We start from the raw sequence: 19,984 nt of genomic DNA, 5'->3' as shown, positions 1-19,984 counted from the left end.
CTGACCCTGCTTGTTTGCCTTTCTTGCTGTCTCCCTGGTTTTGTTCCCTGCCCCTTATCATGTATAGCAGTGTTTACCAACCACTGTGCCTCCAGCTGTTGCAGAAGTACAACTCCCAGCATGGCTGACATGACTATTCTTTTGCCTGTAGTCTTGTACCTTGTAGTCCTCCTAGTTTTGACCTTGGCTTGCCTGACCCTGCTTGTTTGTCTTTCTTGCTTTCTCCCTGGTTTTGTTCCCTGCCCCTTATCATGTATAGCAGTGTTTACCAACCACTGTGCCTCCAGCTGTTGCAGAAGTACAACTCCCAGCATGGCTGACATGACTATTCTTTTGCCTGTAATCTTGTACCTTGTAGTCCTAGTTTTGACCTTGGCTTACCTGACCCTGCTTGTTTGTCTTTCTTGCTGTCTCCCTGGTTTTGTTCCCTGCCCCTTATCATGTATAGCAGTGTTTACCAACCACTGTGCCTCCAGCTGTTGCAGAAGTACAACTCCCAGCATGGCTGACTTGTCTATTCTTTTGCCTGTAGTCTTTTACCTCGTAGTCCTCTTAGTTTTGACCTTGGCTTGCCTGACCCTGCTTGTTTGTCTTTCTTGCTGTCTCCCTGGTTTTGTTCCCTGCCCCTTATCATGTATAGCACTGTTTACCAACCAGTGTACCTACAGCTGTTTTACAAACTACAACTCCCAGCATGCCCGGACAGCCAAAGGCCCCCTCCTCTACTGTATTCTGTGACCTTTATGAATTGTCTCGTATCCTGTCCACTTGTCTGATCGGGTCCTTACAGGCACTATAATTGATGATAATAGTGTATTAAAAGGGTCTTATTTTGTTGCAGGATTCACTGCAAATCTGCAGCCTAAAGTTAATTTAAAAAAAAATTTAATTACATGATTCTTGAGAATATCCAAGATGGCCCCATCTATGAGAAGAGTCAATGTTCACTCAGATGTACTGTGTCTATTGTCAGATGACAGAACAACCTAGGGGCGTATTGGAGATCAGACACCTACTACATGGGTCACAATGGCAAAGGAGATCACCCCCATCGGTCTCATGGCCACAGGATATGGCCAATTTGGGCAGTTTTCCTACATAACCTAATCTCCTGTAGGACAATCAGATGCACTATAATGTTGCAGCTCCTCTCTACAGACAATGGATAGAGGATCCTCTTTAAGGCCAGGACAGCACGTTATACAGGTACATATAGAATTTGGTTCATCATACTGCAAGCAAAACGGCACTACAAGCTCCAACACTACATCGAGCTCTACAAAGGCCCGGTCATACAGAGAACCCACCAGGACCTTTCTGCAGGTTCAGAAGATGCATCTGGATTAATTGTAAAGTAGTCACAAAATGTTGATCTTGGGGCTCAAAAACAGCACCCTTATTATCAAGTCTTTTCAGCCAATCAGCAGAGCTGAAAAAGGGTCATGTGACTGTGAATAATCAGAAAGAGTCCTGCCCTCAAGAGCACCTGACCACTTCAACCCCTAATTCTGACTCTCAGATTGATTAATGGCCAATTATTTTGTCAACTTTTGTCATTGTTGCTTTTGAGGCTCCCTATGTACTTATGGAAAGCTCCTCATGGGTGGAGCTATACATTAGAAGAATGAACATTTAAAGATTTTTTTTTTCTTTAATGAGTTCAGTCAAGGCCCCTGGACCTGCTCAGTGCTGAACTGTACACTCCTCATTTCCAATCCTTTACAACCAGTCGAGTTTAAAGGTCACATGACTGCATATAAACAGGCTGAGTCCTGCGCTCTAGAGTATGCAGATGACCTAAACCCAGAGTTCTCAAACCTGCCTCTCAAAACGGGACTTTTAATGGACAATACTTTAAGTACAGTAGTCATTTGGTCCATTGTTGTTTATAGGGCTCCGTTTGAATTTATGATGAGTTCCTCAGAGGCAGAGCTTTACATTAAAAGTGCGAATAAATGCCTTTTTAAGGATTTTCAAGCCTGAGAAAGCCAATCCGAAGGATGAACAAAAGAATGCAAATGAAATTATGAATGCAACCAGGAAGGCAATGGGTGTGTGAATGTTATACAATGTAGAAAAAAAGTGTTTTCCAAACAGTGTGTCTCCATATTTTGTAAAAATACAACTCCCAGCATGCCTAGACTGCTTTTGGCTTAAAGTAGAATTCAATTTCTGTGTTTCTACTCTGAAAGGGAAAATCGTTTCCAAGCCAGAAGAGATTGAAGCTGTACAAGGGCTCTTCTGCTATCTGCCAAAAGCTGGCCATTCATGCTGGGAGTCGTAGTTTTGCAACAGCTGGAGACACACTGTTTGGAAACACTGATGTAGAGAAAAAGCCAAACAACCACTTTGCCTTGGTCTGGATGAATGCTTTTTTTGGAACATATCCCATGATCCTGTATGTTCATTCCTTGGAAAATAAAAATAAAAACATGTAAATTGCTGTAAAGTTCAATATACGTCAATATAACCTCCCTTAAAATTACATTTTATTTTTCAGTCAAGAAACACAATGGTAAAATACTCTTCAGGTGTCCATAAATCTACTCTACTGGGGCCAAAACAAAAAAAATCAAAAAAAAATTAATAAATATAGAAGAAAAAAAATTATGTACAAACAAATAAAAAAAAATCCTTCCATTATTTAACACTCTGTACAGTCATAAATTAGGAATTGTAGAGAAGCAGTAAGAAATTATTTGCGTTCTAAAACGCCCGAAAAAAAACGAAAAAAAAGGTTACAAAAAAAAAAAACACTTTAAACTGCTGCAAGTTTCAATATACACAGAGATTACAGGGGGGGGGGGGGAAGATTTCCCCCCTCAAACCTAATTTTTTTTAAATTCTTTTAAGCCAAGAAACACATTGGTAAAATACTTTTCAGATGCATATAAATCTACTCTATCGGGGCAAAAAAAAAAAAAAAAAAAACTATTATTTTCTCTTCTCTACAATATTATAGAGGAAAAAAAATTATATAAAAAACAAAAATAATAAATTAAAACGATCTTTCCATTATTTAACACTCTGTATATTAAAGGGGTACCCCGCCCCTAGAAATGTTATCCTTTGGATGGCGGGGGTCCTGTCGCTAGGAGCCCCCGGCATTCTAAACAGCCCCCTCCATTCAGGTCTATGGGAGGGGGCATGACGTGACAAATAATCTTATCCCCTATCCTTTGGATAAATTCTGATTGCGGGGGTCCCGCCCCCTGGGATCCCCCCGGACTCTCCGTGCAGCACCCGGCATTCAGTAGGTTTAGAAACGCTGGTTTCCCGCAGGGGGAGACGGGACGTCTCCCCCTGCGGGAACCCAGCGTTTCTAAACCTACTGAATGCCGGGTGCTGCACGGAGAGTGCGGGGGGATCCCAGGGGGCGGGACCCCCGCAATCATACAATTTATCCCCTATCCTTTGGATAGGGGGATAAGATGTCCAGGAGCGGAATACACCTTTAAGTAAGAATCGTAGAGCAGCAGCAAGAAATTCTTCGCACTTCAGAAGACGTTCAAAAATGCCCTAAAAAATTACAAAAAAAAATAAAAAAAACCTCTTCGACACATAGCAGCTCCTATGGAGCCTCCTAACTATCCTTATGTTCATTGCAAGACCACAAAAAACCTACAGTATGGGAATGAATGAGCTGGATATGGTAGGGATGACCTCACGCCACGTGGACAAACATCTACGTCATGACGGGGAGGGGGGGGGATGTAGTGAGGGGGGCGATGAACTAGGACAACGACCAAATAATACGGGTCCTCTGGTTTTTGGGGGTCTCCCGAGCTGAAAGAAGAGTCTGTGTGGTCAGAATCACTTAGTCCCCAAAAGAAAAAAAAAAAAAAAAACGACCTCCGGGAAGAAGAAGAAGTAGTGCAGAGACAGATTTCGGCTTCACCAGAAGTGTCATCCCTTCCAGTTTTGGCAAATAAAACAAAAAGCAATGCATATCTTTATTTCTTTCGGTAAGGTGCCGATCATGTGACACGTCGTTGCCCCTATAGACAGACCCCATAATGTCCAGATAGAGATTGTCCGCCGGTCGTCCAGGGGATGCATAATACGATTGTAGGTACAGTCTGAAGAGCCAGCTCCCATAGTGGAGATGTGTCGCGGTACGGCGGCCAGGCGAGGCGCGCTCACACGTAATGTCATTGGCGTGTTGGACTAGCACCTGAAGTCTTTTTTAGATTGTTTTTGTTTTTTCATTGAGCCTTTTTGAGCCTTTTTATATTATTTTTTCTCCAGACCGATAAAGATGAATCTCTATCTCACAAGACGTCACCTTCATATTAACACAAGCAAATACTAAAGAAAAATGGCGTAGTGGGCCGGCTGTCGCTTTCCCGTAGTTTTCCCGTGGATTTGTCACATTATTCTGCTTTTCGCTGAGAAATATTTCGTCGCTTTTACTTTTCTGTCTCCTGCTTCCCGTCTGATTCTTTGGGGATCTGAACGGCCATTTCCAGGGCGTTGGGATCTTTCTGGACGTCGGGGACCGAGGGCTTCACAGGAGGATCAGTGGGCATCAGCGGGACGGTCGCCACCTGAGGAAATAACAGCAATATATAAGCAGATCACTATAGACAAGATGATGTATATAATTATATATAGTATATACCCAGGATATACCAGCATGGTCCATATCACTATATACAGGAGATATATAACTTATACCAGCTGTACATATATATTATATACAGTATATACCCAGGATATACCAGCATGGTCCATATCACTATATACAGTATATATAACTTATACCAGCTGTGCATATCTATTATATACAGTATATACCAGGTTATACCAGCATGGTCCATATCACTATATACAGGAGATATATAACTTATACCAGCTGTACATATATATTATATACAGTATATACCCAGGTTATACCAGCATGGTCCATATCACTATATACAGGAGATATATGACTTATACCAGCTGTACATATATAATTATATACAGTATATACCAGGTTATACCAGCATGGTCCATATCACTATATACAGGAGATATATAACTTATACCAGCTGTACATATATATTATATACAGTATATACCAGGTTATACCAGCATGGTCCATATCACTATATACAGGAGATATATAACTTATACCAGCTGTACATATATATTATATACAGTATATACCAGCATGGTCCATATCCCTATATAAAGAGGATATATAAAACGTTTACCATTTGTATATATATATATATATATAGGCTATACTGTCACTGACTTTCTAATTATATTGCTGGAAGTGATTACATTACAGGGACCCTCCCTGGCCGGTTGTGGTTGTTCAGTATATTGTGATATACATATTGCCCCCGTGTGTGAATGGTTTATTCCACTTACAGAGTCTCGCTGCGTACTACCGTTTTCTGGTTCAGTCTTCCCTGGAGGACTCAGCGGCTCCTGGAGGATCCCTCTTCTATCCAGAACACTGCAGACACAGGATGGTCGCGATTAATGAGGTTTCTCTAGTTACAGGAAAGGATTGCGCAGATCTAATATTTTCATTCATCGCTGAGCGATCAGACATATTGTGACTACATGTCCTGTGACCGCACGGTCCTTTCCAGCAGCAAAATGAACATTTCTGGCACAAAGTATCCGAATATTGTCCATCTGCTTGGAAATGTATGAGATGAGAAAGTGGCGCACTCGGCGGGATGTATTACAAGTGCACGAATCTAATGGTCTGTAATTGTTTGCAGGAAATATAAAGGTTATGTTAGATTTGTTTATATCAGACAGTAAAATGTTCTCCGCACGTCTCCTGTGAAGAGTAAAACACAGAAAAGGGAAATATCCAAAATATCTATTCATCTCAATGTAAAGTGACTATACAGCTTTCTATTATGATCAGAGATGGTGTTAAGATGGGGGGGGCTCAGTTGCTGCCCCCCCCCTCCCCAATAATCGTGGTAATACACATCCTACCAATATGATCATGTATCCTTGTGGGTCAGGGGGGCACTTAAAGGGGTTTTCCAGGAATAGAAAAACAGAGCTAATTTCTTTTAAAAATGCTCCCCGTCTGTCTCCAGGTTGGGTGCGGCATTACAACTTTGCTCCATTCACTTCAATGGAACTGAGCAGCAGAATCACACCCAACCTGGAGACAGACGGGAGAGTTTTTGGAAAGAAATTAGCTCTGTTTCTCTATTCCTGGATAACCCCTTTAACATTCGCTGTATTATTGCTCTATCGTTTACCTTTACATCATGTACAGTGACCCCCCCGACCTACGATGGCCCCGACATACGATAATTTCAACATACGATCACTATCAGAGACCATCACATGGTGAAGGCAGCATCAACATACAATGCTTTTGTATGTCGGGGCCATCGCATAAACGGCTATCCTGCAGCGCAGACTGCTTCAGCTACCACCGGATAGCCGTTTACGGTGCCCCGTGTGCTCCGGTGATGATCACTCACCTGTCCCCGACGTTTTGGACCGTCCTCTTCAGGATCCCCTGCCTAGCCATCGCTCTCCTTCGTCGTCATCACGTCGCCGCGCACTCTGTCCCGTCATCCAATAGGAGCAGCGTGCACAGTGACGTGACGACGGCGATGAAGAGCGACGATCCCATGCAGCAGAGGCGGCCTGGAGCGGCAGGGACACCCTGGGGACGTGGCAACAGCGATGGAGGGCGACATCCAGGGCAGCGGTGACTGTCCGGAGCGGCGGGGACAGGTGAGTATAACGTCCTATACTTTACATTGCACAGATCCCTCAACATACGATGGTTTCAACTAACAATGGTCCATTTGGAACGGATTACCATCGTATGTTGAGGGACCACTGTACAGATCTATAGGTGGACATAGGCCAGACTCCACTTAACACTGCCAGCATATGAATAGGACAATCCAATAAGATTGGACAAATAATGGAGTGCACTTAGAGATGAGCGAACTTACAGTAAATTCGATTCGTCACGAACTTCTCGGCTCGGCAGTTGATGACTTTATCCTGCATAAATTAGTTCAGCTTTCAGGTGCTCCGGTGGGCTGGAAAAGGTGGATACAGTCCTAGGAAAGAGTCTCCTAGGACTGTATCCACCTTTTCCAGCCCACGGGAGCACCTGAAAGCTGAACTAATTTATGCAGGAAAAGTCATCAACTGCCGAGCCGAGAAGTTTGTGACGAATCAAATTTACTGTAAGTTCGCTCATCTCTAAGTGCAGTTTTGATGCAAGTTTTTGTGTGATTATATTATAATTATTATATTATATTTCATTATGTTAATTATAATTATATTAGATTAATTATAATTGTATAAATTATATTATATTATTTTATATTACATTATTTTATATTACATTACATTATATTATTTTATATTATATTACATTATATTATTTTATATTATATTATATTATAGCTCCTGTAATGCAGAGGAAATCCCTCTAGGAGATAGAACGGGCAATTCGCACTTGATATTTCATCACACAGCGCTAGAATTCTGGGATAAATGGTTCCAGATCACTGTACACTGTACACACAACAATTATGGGCAGTGTGTTCCCAACCTGTGTGCCTCCAGCTGTTGTAAAACTACAATTCCCAGCATCCCCGGAGAGCCAAAGCCCCCCCTCCCTTCTCTACTGTTATCCGTGACCTGTATGAATAGACATAAAATACATTATCCCAGAGATTAAAAGGGGTATTTCAGGTAAAAACTTGTTTTTAATATATCAATTGGCTCCGGAAAGTTAAACAGATTTGTAAGTTACTTCTATTAAAAAATCTTAATCCTTCCAATAGTTATTAGCTTCTGAAGTTGAGTTGCTGTTTTCTGTCTGCTTTCTGATAACTCACGTCCCGGGAGCTGTGCAGCTCCTATGGGGATATTCTCCCATCATGCACAGCTCCCGGGACGTGACATCATCATTGTGCAGTTAGACAGAAAACTTCAGAAGCTAATAACTATTGGAAGGATTAAGATTTTTCAATAGAAGTAATTTACAAATCTGTTTAACTTTCTGGAGCCAGTTGATATATAAAAAAAAAGTTTTTGCCTGGAATACCCCTTTAAAGTTTCCCAACCAGGGTGCATGCAGCGATTGCAAAACTACAATTCCCAGCATGCCCGGACAGCCGACGGCTGTCCGGGCATGCTGGGAGTTGTAGTTTTGCAACTGCTGAAGTCACTCTGGTTGCTATACAAGGGCCAGGAAACAAAAGCAGGAAGACATGTAGGAATACAAAACTGACAAAAGGGTGGGGTCAAGCAAGCCAAGGTCAAAACTGAGAGGACCACAAGGTACAGGAGTACAGGCAAAAGAATAGTCAGGTCAGCCATGCTAGGAGTTGTACTTTTGCAACAGCTGGAGGCACAGTGGTTGAAAAACACTGCTATACATAAGGGCCAGGGAACAAAACCAGGAAGACAGCAAGAAAGACAAACAAGCAGGGTCAAGCAGGCCAAGGTCAAAACTGAGAGGACCACAAGGTACAGGAGTACAGGCAAAAGAATAGTCAAAAGAATAGTTGTAGTCTTGCAACAGCTGGAGGCACCCTGGATAGGAAACAATGCCCCAGATCCTCAGTTAAAGCCTGTGTAAGATGCCAGAGCTGCATTCATAATTCTGCACTCGACAGATTATCCACAGCATTTCCTGCTTGTTCGGTGTCTGTACAAGAATATGTCGACCTTCACTATAAGGAGTATTGTCTATAAGATTCTTCACTATAAGGAGTATTGTCTATAAGATTCTTCACTATAAGGAGTATTGTCTATAAGATTCTTCACTATAAGGAGTATTGTCTATAAGATTCTTCACTATAAGGAGTATTGTCTATAAGATTCCTCACTATAAGGAGTATTGTCTATAAGATTCTTCACTATAAGGAGTATTGTCTATAAGATTCTTCACTATAAGGAGTATTGTCTATAAGATTCTTCACTATAAGGAGTATTGTCTATAAGATTCCTCACTATAAGGAGTATTGTCTATAAGATTCTTCACTATAAGGAGTATTGCCTATAAGATTCTTCACTATAAGGAGTATTGTCTATAAGATTCTTCACTATAAGGAGTATTGCCTATAAGATTCTTCACTATAAGGAGTATTGTCTATAAGATTCTTCACTATAAGGAGTATTGTCTATAAGATTCTTCTCTATAAGGAGTATTGTCTATAAAATTCTTCACTATAAGGAGTATTGTCTATAAGATTCTTCACTATAAGGAGTATTGTCTATAAGATTCTTCACTATAAGGAGTATTGTCTATAAGATTCTTCACTATAAGGAGTATTGTCTATAAGATTCTTCACTATAAGGAGTATTGTCTATAAGATTCCTCACTATAAGGAGTATTGTCTATAAGATTCTTCACTATAAGGAGTATTGTCTATAAGATTCTTCACTATAAGGAGTATTGTCTATAAGATTCCTCACTATAAGGAGTATTGTCTAAGATTCTTCACTATAAGGAGTATTGTCTATAAGATTCTTCACTATAAGGAGTATTGCCTATAGGATTCTTCACTATAAGGAGTATTGTCTATAGGATTCTTCACTATAAGGAGTATTGTCTATAAGATTCTTCACTATAAGGAGTATTGTCTATAGGATTCTTCACTATAAGGAGTATTGTCTGTAAGATTCTTCTCTATAAGGAGTATTGTCTATAAGATTCTTCACTATAAGGAGTATTGTCTGTAAGATTCTTCTCTATAAGGAGTATTGTCTATAAGATTCTTCACTATAAGGAGTATTGCCTATAAGATTCTTCACTATAAGGAGTATTGTCTATAAGATTCTTCTCTATAAGGAGTATTGTCTATAAGATTCTTCACTATAAGGAGTATTGTCTATAAGATTCTTCACTATAAGGAGTATTGTCTATAGGATTCTTCACTATAAGGAGTATTGTCTATAAGATTCTTCACTATAAGGAGTATTGTCTATAAGATTCTTCTCTATAAGGAGTATTGTCTATAAGATTCTTCACTATAAGGAGTATTGTCTATAAGATTCTTCACTATAAGGAGTATTGTCTATAGGATTCTTCACTATAAGGAGTATTGTCTATAAGATTCTTCACTATAAGGAGTATTGTCTGTAAGATTCTTCTCTATAAGGAGTATTGTCTATAAGATTCTTCACTATAAGGAGTATTGTCTATAAGATTCTTCACTATAAGGAGTATTGCCTATAAGATTCTTCACTATAAGGAGTATTGTCTATAAGATTCTTCACTATAAGGAGTATTGTCTATAGGATTCTTCACTATAAGGAGTATTGTCTATAGGATTCTTCACTATAAGGAGTATTGTCTGTAAGATTCTTCTCTATAAGGAGTATTGTCTATAAGATTCTTCACTATAAGGAGTATTGTCTATAAGATTCTTCACTATAAGGAGTATTGCCTATAAGATTCTTCACTATAAGGAGTATTGTCTATAAGATTCTTCACTATAAGGAGTATTGTCTATAGGATTCTTCACTATAAGGAGTATTGTCTATAAGATTCTTCTCTATAAGGAGTATTGTCTATAGGATTCTTCACTATAAGGAGTATTGTCTATAAAGTTCCTCACTATAAGGAGTATTGTCTATAAGATTCCTCACTATAAGGAGTATTGCCTATAAGATTCTTCACTATAAGGAGTATTGTCTATAAGATTCTTCACTATAAGGAGTATTGCCTATAAGATTCTTCACTATAAGGAGTATTGTCTATAAGATTCTTCTCTATAAGGAGTATTGCCTATAAGATTCTTCACTATAAGGAGTATTGTCTTTAAGATTCCTCACTATAAGGAGTATTGTCTATAAGATTCTTCACTATAAGGAGTATTGTCTATAAGATTCTTCACTATAAGGAGTATTGCCTATAAGATTCTTCACTATAAGGAGTATTGTCTATAAGATTCTTCACTATAAGGAGTATTGTCTATAAGATTCTTCACTATAAGGAGTATTGTCTATAAGATTCTTCACTATAAGGAGTATTGTCTATAAGATTCTTCACTATAAGGAGTATTGTCTATAAGATTCTTCACTATAAGGAGTATTGTCTATAAGATTCTTCACTATAAGGAGTATTGTCTATAAGATTCTTCACTATAAGGAGTATTGTCTATAAGATTCCTCACTATAAGGAGTATTGTCTAAGATTCTTCACTATAAGGAGTATTGTCTATAAGATTCTTCACTATAAGGAGTATTGTCTATAAGATTCTTCACTATAAGGAGTATTGCCTATAGGATTCTTCACTATAAGGAGTATTGTCTATAGGATTCTTCACTATAAGGAGTATTGTCTATAAGATTCTTCACTATAAGGAGTATTGTCTATAGGATTCTTCACTATAAGGAGTATTGTCTGTAAGATTCTTCTCTATAAGGAGTATTGTCTATAAGATTCTTCACTATAAGGAGTATTGTCTGTAAGATTCTTCTCTATAAGGAGTATTGTCTATAAGATTCTTCACTATAAGGAGTATTGCCTATAAGATTCTTCACTATAAGGAGTATTGTCTATAAGATTCTTCTCTATAAGGAGTATTGTCTATAAGATTCTTCACTATAAGGAGTATTGTCTATAAGATTCTTCACTATAAGGAGTATTGTCTATAGGATTCTTCACTATAAGGAGTATTGTCTATAAGATTCTTCACTATAAGGAGTATTGTCTATAAGATTCTTCTCTATAAGGAGTATTGTCTATAAGATTCTTCACTATAAGGAGTATTGTCTATAAGATTCTTCACTATAAGGAGTATTGTCTATAGGATTCTTCACTATAAGGAGTATTGTCTATAAGATTCTTCACTATAAGGAGTATTGTCTGTAAGATTCTTCTCTATAAGGAGTATTGTCTATAAGATTCTTCACTATAAGGAGTATTGTCTATAAGATTCTTCACTATAAGGAGTATTGCCTATAAGATTCTTCACTATAAGGAGTATTGTCTATAAGATTCTTCACTATAAGGAGTATTGTCTATAGGATTCTTCACTATAAGGAGTATTGTCTATAGGATTCTTCACTATAAGGAGTATTGTCTGTAAGATTCTTCTCTATAAGGAGTATTGTCTATAAGATTCTTCACTATAAGGAGTATTGTCTATAAGATTCTTCACTATAAGGAGTATTGCCTATAAGATTCTTCACTATAAGGAGTATTGTCTATAAGATTCTTCACTATAAGGAGTATTGTCTATAGGATTCTTCACTATAAGGAGTATTGTCTATAAGATTCTTCTCTATAAGGAGTATTGTCTATAGGATTCTTCACTATAAGGAGTATTGTCTATAAAGTTCCTCACTATAAGGAGTATTGTCTATAAGATTCCTCACTATAAGGAGTATTGCCTATAAGATTCTTCACTATAAGGAGTATTGTCTATAAGATTCTTCTCTATAAGGAGTATTGCCTATAAGATTCTTCACTATAAGGAGTATTGTCTTTAAGATTCCTCACTATAAGGAGTATTGTCTATAAGATTCTTCACTATAAGGAGTATTGTCTATAAGATTCTTCACTATAAGGAGTATTGCCTATAAGATTCTTCACTATAAGGAGTATTGTCTATAAGATTCTTCACTATAAGGAGTATTGTCTATAAGATTCTTCACTATAAGGAGTATTGTCTATAGGATTCTTCACTATAAGGAGTATTGTCTATAAGATTCTTCACTATAAGGAGTATTGTCTATAAGATTCTTCACTATAAGGAGTATTGTCTATAAGATTCTTCTCTATAAGGAGTATTGTCTATAAGATTCTTCACTATAAGGAGTATTGTCTATAAGATTCTACTCTATAAGGAGTATTGCCTATAAGATTCTTCTCTATAAGGAGTATTGTCTATAAGATTCTTCACTATAAGGAGTTTTGTCTATAAGATTCTTCACTATAAGGAGTATTGTCTATAAGATTCTTCACTATAAGGAGTATTGTCTATAAGATTCTTCACTATAAGGAGTATTGTCTATAAGATTCTTCACTATAAGGAGTATTGGCTATAAGATTCTTCACTATAAGGAGTATTGCCTATAAGATTCTTCTCTATAAGGAGTATTGTCTATAAGATTCTTCACTATAAGGAGTATTGTCTATAAAATTCTTCACTATAAGGAGTATTGTCTATAAGATTCTTCACTATAAGGAGTATTGTCTATAAGATTCTTCACTATAAGGAGTATTGTCTATAAAATTCTTCACTATAAGGAGTATTGGCTATAAGATTCTTCACTATAAGGAGTATTGCCTATAAGATTCTTCACTATAAGGAGTATTGTCTATAAGATTCTTCACTATAAGGAGTATAATCTATAGGATTCTTCACTATAAGGAGTATTGCCTATAAGATTCTTCACTATAAGGAGTATTGTCTATAAGATTCTTCTCTATAAGGAGTATTGTCTATAAGATTCTTCACTATAAGGAGTATTGTCTATAAGATTCTTCTCTATAAGGAGTATTGTCTATAAGATTCTTCACTATAAGGAGTATTGTCTATAAGATTCTTCACTATAAGGAGTATTGTCTATAAGATTCTTCTCTATAAGGAGTATTGTCTATAAGATTCTTCACTATAAGGAGTATTGTCTATAAGATTCTTCACTATAAGGAGTATAATCTATAGATTCTTCACTATAAGGAGTATTGTCTATAAGATTCTTCACTATAAGGAGTATTGTCTATAAGATTCTTCACTATAAGGAGTATTGTCTATAAGATTCTTCTCTATAAGGAGTATTGTCTATAAGATTCTTCACTATAAGGAGTATTGTCTATAAGATTCTTCACTATAAGGAGTATAATCTATAGATTCTTCACTATAAGGAGTATTGTCTATAAGATTCTTCACTATAAGGAGTATTGTCTATAAGATTCTTCACTATAAGGAGTATTGTCTATAAGATTCTTCACTATAAGGAGTATTGTCTATAAGATTCTTCACTATAAGGAGTATTGTCTATAAGATTCTTCACTATAAGGAGTATTGTCTATAAGATTCTTCACTATAAGGAGTATTGTCTATAAGATTCTTCACTATAAGGAGTATTGTCTATAAGATTCTTCACTATAAGGAGTATTGTCTATAAGATTCTTCACTATAAGGAGTATTGTCTATAAGATTCTTCACTATAAGGAGTATTGTCTATAAGATTCTTCACTATAAGGAGTATTGTCTATAAGATTCTTCACTATAAGGAGTATTGTCTATAAGATTCTTCTCTATAAGGAGTATTGTCTATAAGATTCTTCACTATAAGGAGTATTGTCTATAGGATTCTTCACTATAAGGAGTATTGGCTATAAGATTCTTCACTATAAGGAGTATTGTCTATAAGATTCTTCTCTATAAGGAGTATTGTCTATAAGATTCTTCACTATAAGGAGTATTGTCTATAAGATTCTTCACTATAAGGAGTATTGTCTATAAGATTCTTCACTATAAGGAGTATTGTCTATAAGATTCTTCTCTATAAGGAGTATTGTCTATAAGATTCTTCACTATAAGGAGTATTGTCTATAAGATTCTTCACTATAAGGAGTATTGTCTATAAGATTCTTCACTATAAGGAGTATTGTCTAGAAGATTCTTCACTATAAGGAGTATTGTCTATAAGATTCTTCACTATAAGGAGTATTGTCTATAAGATTCTTCACTATAAGGAGTATTGTCTATAAGATTCCTCACTATAAGGAGTATTGTCTATAGGATTCTTCACTATAAGGAGTATTGGCTATAAGATTCTTCACTATAAGGAGTATTGCCTATAAGATTCTTCACTATAAGGAGTATTGTCTATAAGATTCTTCACTATAAGGAGTATTGTCTATAAGATTCTTCACTATAAGGAGTATTGTCTATAAGATTCTTCACTATAAGGAGTATCCGACTGATCCCCAACAGGGCATGCTGGGAGATGTGGTTTTGAAATAGCTGGAGGCACACTTGTCGGGAAACACTGACAGGAGGGAGGAACCCTCATTGTTGCTCTTCCTGCTTCTAGGAACTACCTACAACCACCACTAGGGGCACTCTCCACATACAGATTATACTAGCCGTCTATATACACATGTAGGGGTATATATACACATATGGCTCTAGAAAGTTAAACAGATTGGTAAATTACTTCTATTTAAAAAAATCTTAATCCTACCAGTACTTATCAGCTGCTGAAGTTGAGTTGTTCTTTTCTGTCTGACAACAGTGCTCTCTGCTGTCCAGAGTAGGAGCAAATCCTCATAGCAAATCTATCCTGCTCTGGACAATTCTTGAGACAGATAGAGGTGTCAGCAGAGAGCACTGTGGTCACACAAAAAAGAACAAATTAACTTCAGTAGCTGATAAGTACTGGTAGGATTAAGATTTTTTAATAGAAGTAATTTACAAATCTGTTTAACTTTCTGGAGCCAGTTGATATGAAAAAAACTAAATTAAAGTACCCCTTTAATTGAGATATTGAGATCTCTTGATCTCATTGGGAAATTCAGGTGCCATAGAAAAATTGAGAATGGGCACCATCATTTCTGTGGACACCCCCCGGCCCTGAGTACAGAAGCTCCATTATACAGACACATTTGTTATAAATGGTATTAACACTACATGGTATGGATTCTACAATATATGGCAAACTGCACATTACCTTGGCTGAACTGGGCCACATAGAACCTCACAGCAATTTTTCATTAGGTTACCATGGCTGTATGGGTTCTGTACCCGGTTTTTACCAGTCCAGGATCCTTTTATCTGTGGGGAAGGAAAGAAAAAAAAAAAAAATTGTATATATATTTATTTTTAATTTTTTTAAATTGCAATTACTCATAAATGTTAAAATGGGTTTTCCATGACCAGAATATCAATGGCTGATTAGATCAGTGAGATCCCACTGTTGCCTGACTAAAAGGGGACATGGGGCTCCTGCAAGCACCGCACGAAACATTTAGCAGTGGTTATTAGTCATAGTGCAGAGATCTCATATATCAGCTGTGCTGCTCTCTTGTAAGCTGTGACATCATGTTACAGGCTCTGAATGCAGAGCTCCCATTCCTCTTATTCCCTCCCCTCCTGTCAGCACAGGACAAGACTGGTGATGTGAAGGGGAGGAGCTGGTATTACTGCTGATTAAATTTCGGACTCATTAGACAAGGCATCAGGGAGCCGGTTCTGACAAAAATTACTGAGATTTATGACTCCCTAAATAAGGCAGCGGGAAACCTTTGTAAGTTATAGTAGTTGGTCGGAAAAGGCTTCCTGCTGCCTTATCTATAGTCATAAATCTCAGTAATTTTTGTCAGAACAGCAGTAATACCAGCTCCTCTCTTTACATTAAAATTATTTAGCATTAGATAATGCAAAAGGAAGCTAAAAAGCTTCCTGCTGCCTTATCTAAGGAGTCATAAAGCTCAGTAGTTTTTGTCAGAACAAGCTCCCTGCTGCCTTGCAAAAGGGGGAGCTGGTATTCTTGCTCATTAGATTTAGGACTCATTAGACATCACTAGTCTCGTCCCGTGCCAACAGGAGGGGAGGAGTGATGTGAGCCAGACGTCACAGCTTACAAGGGAGTGCACAGCTGACATTAGCTTTGGCTAATAACATTATATTAGTAAGTTGTTTATTATACTATTTGACAACATACACCTTACCTTTCCCGGACAACCTCTTTAAATGGGAGTGAGAAAGAAAGATTCAGAACCAGGCACAGCCACTACAAAATGTACGGCAAAGAACGAAGGGGTCAGGACCTGACAAAGCACCAATGTCCTACATTCATCAAACTAAAAAGTCAGCTGAGTGCGGGACAGTGGAGCCAAATCATCAATAGTAACCAAAACATGAAAACAGTGGATTGGACTCAAGACGTAGGCTGTCAGTGCAGAAAATCCTGTCATGGCTACTAAAGATGGGTCATCTATGGAACCAGGGGCTTTAGCACCTGATAAGGTGTCCAAACTGCAAGTCACAGACACTGATACACTGTAACGAAGCATGTAGTAGGACGAACCACTGACTCCAGCAAATAAGTTCTCAAAGTTCCAGAACTCTTCACCGAGCCTCAGTGGAGCCTGGTCCATCACCGAGCAGCGGGGCACACTAATTCCACACAAAACAGGAACAGACCGACCCCCGTATACTCACATCTTCATTGGTCGTCTGGTTCAGAGACACGAGAAACGTGTGGAATCCAGTTAATCCCACCACAGACCAGAGGGTGAAGAAGCAGATGAAGACCTCCAGCACAGTGCACAAAGAGTTAAGGAGCAGAGACACAAAATATCACCTGGAAACTTACGTAGAATTAGAGCTGATAATGACTAGAAAGACCTACACAACTTCCTGTGGAGCATAAAGCAGCTAAGTACTGGAAGGATTAACGGGGTACTCCGCCAGAAAACACCTTATCCCCTATCCAGAGGACAGTAGATAAGATGTCTGATCACAAGGGCCGCGCCCGGAAGACGGAAGCTTAGAGCTTCCGTGTTTGTGACGTCATGCCACGCCCCCTCAATTTATGTCTATGGGTAGGGGCGTGGTGGCAGGACCCCAGCGATTAGACGTCTTATAACCTATCCATTGGATAGGAGATATAAGATGTTTTCTGGTGGAGTACCCCTTTAAGACTTATGTAGAAATAATTAACAAATCTGTATTATTTGTATTTTTTCCCCCTCCGGAGTACCCCTTTAACTTTTCCCCCATAAGGAAAAAAGTTACAGTACAAATGTAAAAATGTTATCCTTAAACTTGTCGTCCACATTATGGGAAGCAAAGGTCATGCAGGCAAACGTTGTGCTGTAATCCTCTGTGCTGGGGATGTGGGGCTATTAAAGATATGGGGGGGGGGGTGACCGCACCCTGTAAAATGTGCACTAATCCAACATGGCTGCCCCACATGACACTAAACCCCACTGCGCGCAGAAAGGATATGTCCCGGGACTTTCTTTCAATGTGTTCAGGAAGCCGATTTTTAAAGAATCTAAAACAAAAAAAGTGAGAAAGTTAAATAAAATAAACAAAATAAATAACATAACAAAGATACAATTGTGTAAAGGAAACGAGACCAAGATAAGGCCGGGTTCACACCGCGTCTTTGCAATACAATTCCCGTATACATTATCAATTAGAAAACCGTACGGAACCGTATTGAAAACCGTACGCCAAAAGATGCATCAGGTTGAGTCCGTTTTGCATCTTGTAGGGTTCTGTCAGTTTTTTTTCCCTGTGCCCAAAACTGTAGCCTACCACGTTTTTTGGTCCGGGTGAAAAACCGTATTGAAACTGTATACGTTTATTTTAACATGGGAGTCAATGGGAACCGTAGAGAACCATAACCGTAACCGTATGTGCGTACGGTTCCATCCGGTTTGCACCATACGTTTTTTGACTTTGTACATGCGCAGTGCACACCGACAGTTTTTTTTTTTTATTTCAATCAAGCAAGTGAAACTTTATTTATAACGGAGTGAAAAGTTAAAAACGTACACTTTTCAAACCGTATACGGCTTACAATCTGTACACACGTTTTGATGCAGTTTAGTCCGGTTTTGAGGAACCAAAAACCTGATCCTGGAAATGTTTTGCAAAAACGTGGTGTGAACGCAGCCTAACAAGACAGCGCCATACTTCGTATATTTTTCTATAATGATGGTAAATATATGAAGAATATGTGGCACCAAGATGGTGTATCTAAGCCTCGCATGTGCGATACTGTCTGCTGACACACTGTATCCAATCCTATTATGATACTGTCTATTGTGTATATTACTGCTAAAACAACTGTATTGAAGCCAATTGTGTGATACAATGCTGCTAAGATGTCATATCTAAACCTATTGTGTGCGACATTGTGCAGCTGAGACAGTGTATCTAAGCTTATTGTGTAGTGCTCTTCTGCTTAGCCTATCATATGTGATACTGTCTGCTGAGCTAAGTATCTAACCCTATAATGTGTGATACCGTCTGCTGAGCTATGTATCTAACCTATAATGTGTGATACCGTCTGCTGAGCTATGTATCTAACCCTATCATGTGTGATACCTGTCTGCTGAGCTCCTGTATCTAATCCTATCATGTGTGATATTGTCTGCTGAGCTATGTAAGAGTTTTGTGCATAATAATATTGCTGTATTTAAGCCTAATGTGTGTGATGCTGTGCTGCTGTATCTAAGCCTGTGTGTGATGCTGTGCTGCTGTATCTAAGCCTGTGTGTGATGCTGTGCTGCTGTATCTGTGCTGCTGAGACACTGTATCTTAGCCTATCGTATGTGATACTGTTGCTGCTTAACCTGTGTGTGATGCTGTGTTGTTGTATCTAAGCCAGTGTGTGATGCTGTGTAGCTGGCTGTTTTATCTAAGCCTTGTGAAGCTGTGTTGCTCAGCTGTTGTATCTAAACTTGTGTGTGATGTCGTGTAGCTGGCTGTTGTATCTAAGCCTGTGTGTGACGCTGTGTTGCTGGGCTGTTGTATCTAAGCCAGTGTATGATGTTTTTGTGTTGTATCTAAGCCTGTGTGTGATGCTGTGCTGCTGTATCTAAGCCTGTGTGTGATGCTGTGCTGCTGTATCTAAGCCTGTGTGTGATGCTGTGCTGCTGTATCTAAGCCTGTGTGTGATGCTGTGCTGCTGTATCCAAGCCTGTGTGTGATGCTGTGCTGCTGTATCTAAGCCTGTGTGTGATGCTGTGCTGCTGTATCTAAGCCTGTGTGTGCTGCTGTATCTAAGCCTGTGTGTGATGCTGTGCTGCTGTATCTAAGCCTGTGTGTGATGCTGTGCTGCTGTATCTAAGCCTGTGTGTGATGCTGTGCTGCTGTATCTAAGCCTGTGTGTGATGCTGTGCTGCTGTATCTAAGCCTGTGTGTGATGCTGTGATGCTGTATCTAAGCCTGTGTGTGCTGCTGTGCTGCTGTATCTAAGCCTGTGTGTGATGCTGTGCTGCTGTATCTAAGCCTGTGTGTGATGATGTATCTAAGCCTGTGTGTGATGCTGTGCTGCT

The 19,984-nt window shown here is 38.6% G+C and overlaps 1 protein-coding gene across 2 annotated transcripts in view; it reads right to left on the bottom strand.

Moving 5' to 3' along the window:
- Nucleotides 1–3,439: 3,439 nt before the first annotated feature.
- The window catches only part of ZDHHC9 (zinc finger DHHC-type palmitoyltransferase 9), a 152,544-nt gene continuing 135,999 nt past the window's right edge, over nt 3,440–19,984 (bottom strand). For both annotated transcript variants that reach the window (XM_056538227.1, XM_056538225.1), the window contains exons 6-10: nt 17,924–17,970; nt 17,133–17,237; nt 15,640–15,743; nt 5,362–5,449; nt 3,440–4,547 (exon numbers count right to left, since the gene is read on the bottom strand). In XM_056538227.1, coding sequence (XP_056394202.1) covers nt 4,410–4,547; nt 5,362–5,449; nt 15,640–15,743; nt 17,133–17,237; nt 17,924–17,970 — 482 coding nt within the window. In that variant the 3' untranslated portion in view covers nt 3,440–4,409. The remainder of the gene's footprint in view (nt 4,548–5,361; nt 5,450–15,639; nt 15,744–17,132; nt 17,238–17,923; nt 17,971–19,984) is intronic.

Source organism: Hyla sarda, chromosome 9 (genome assembly GCF_029499605.1).
Source record: "Hyla sarda isolate aHylSar1 chromosome 9, aHylSar1.hap1, whole genome shotgun sequence".
Taxonomy (NCBI): domain Eukaryota; kingdom Metazoa; phylum Chordata; class Amphibia; order Anura; family Hylidae; genus Hyla; species Hyla sarda.
The sequence above is the reverse complement of the archived record's forward strand: the minus strand, read 5'-3'. Positions and strand labels throughout refer to the sequence as shown.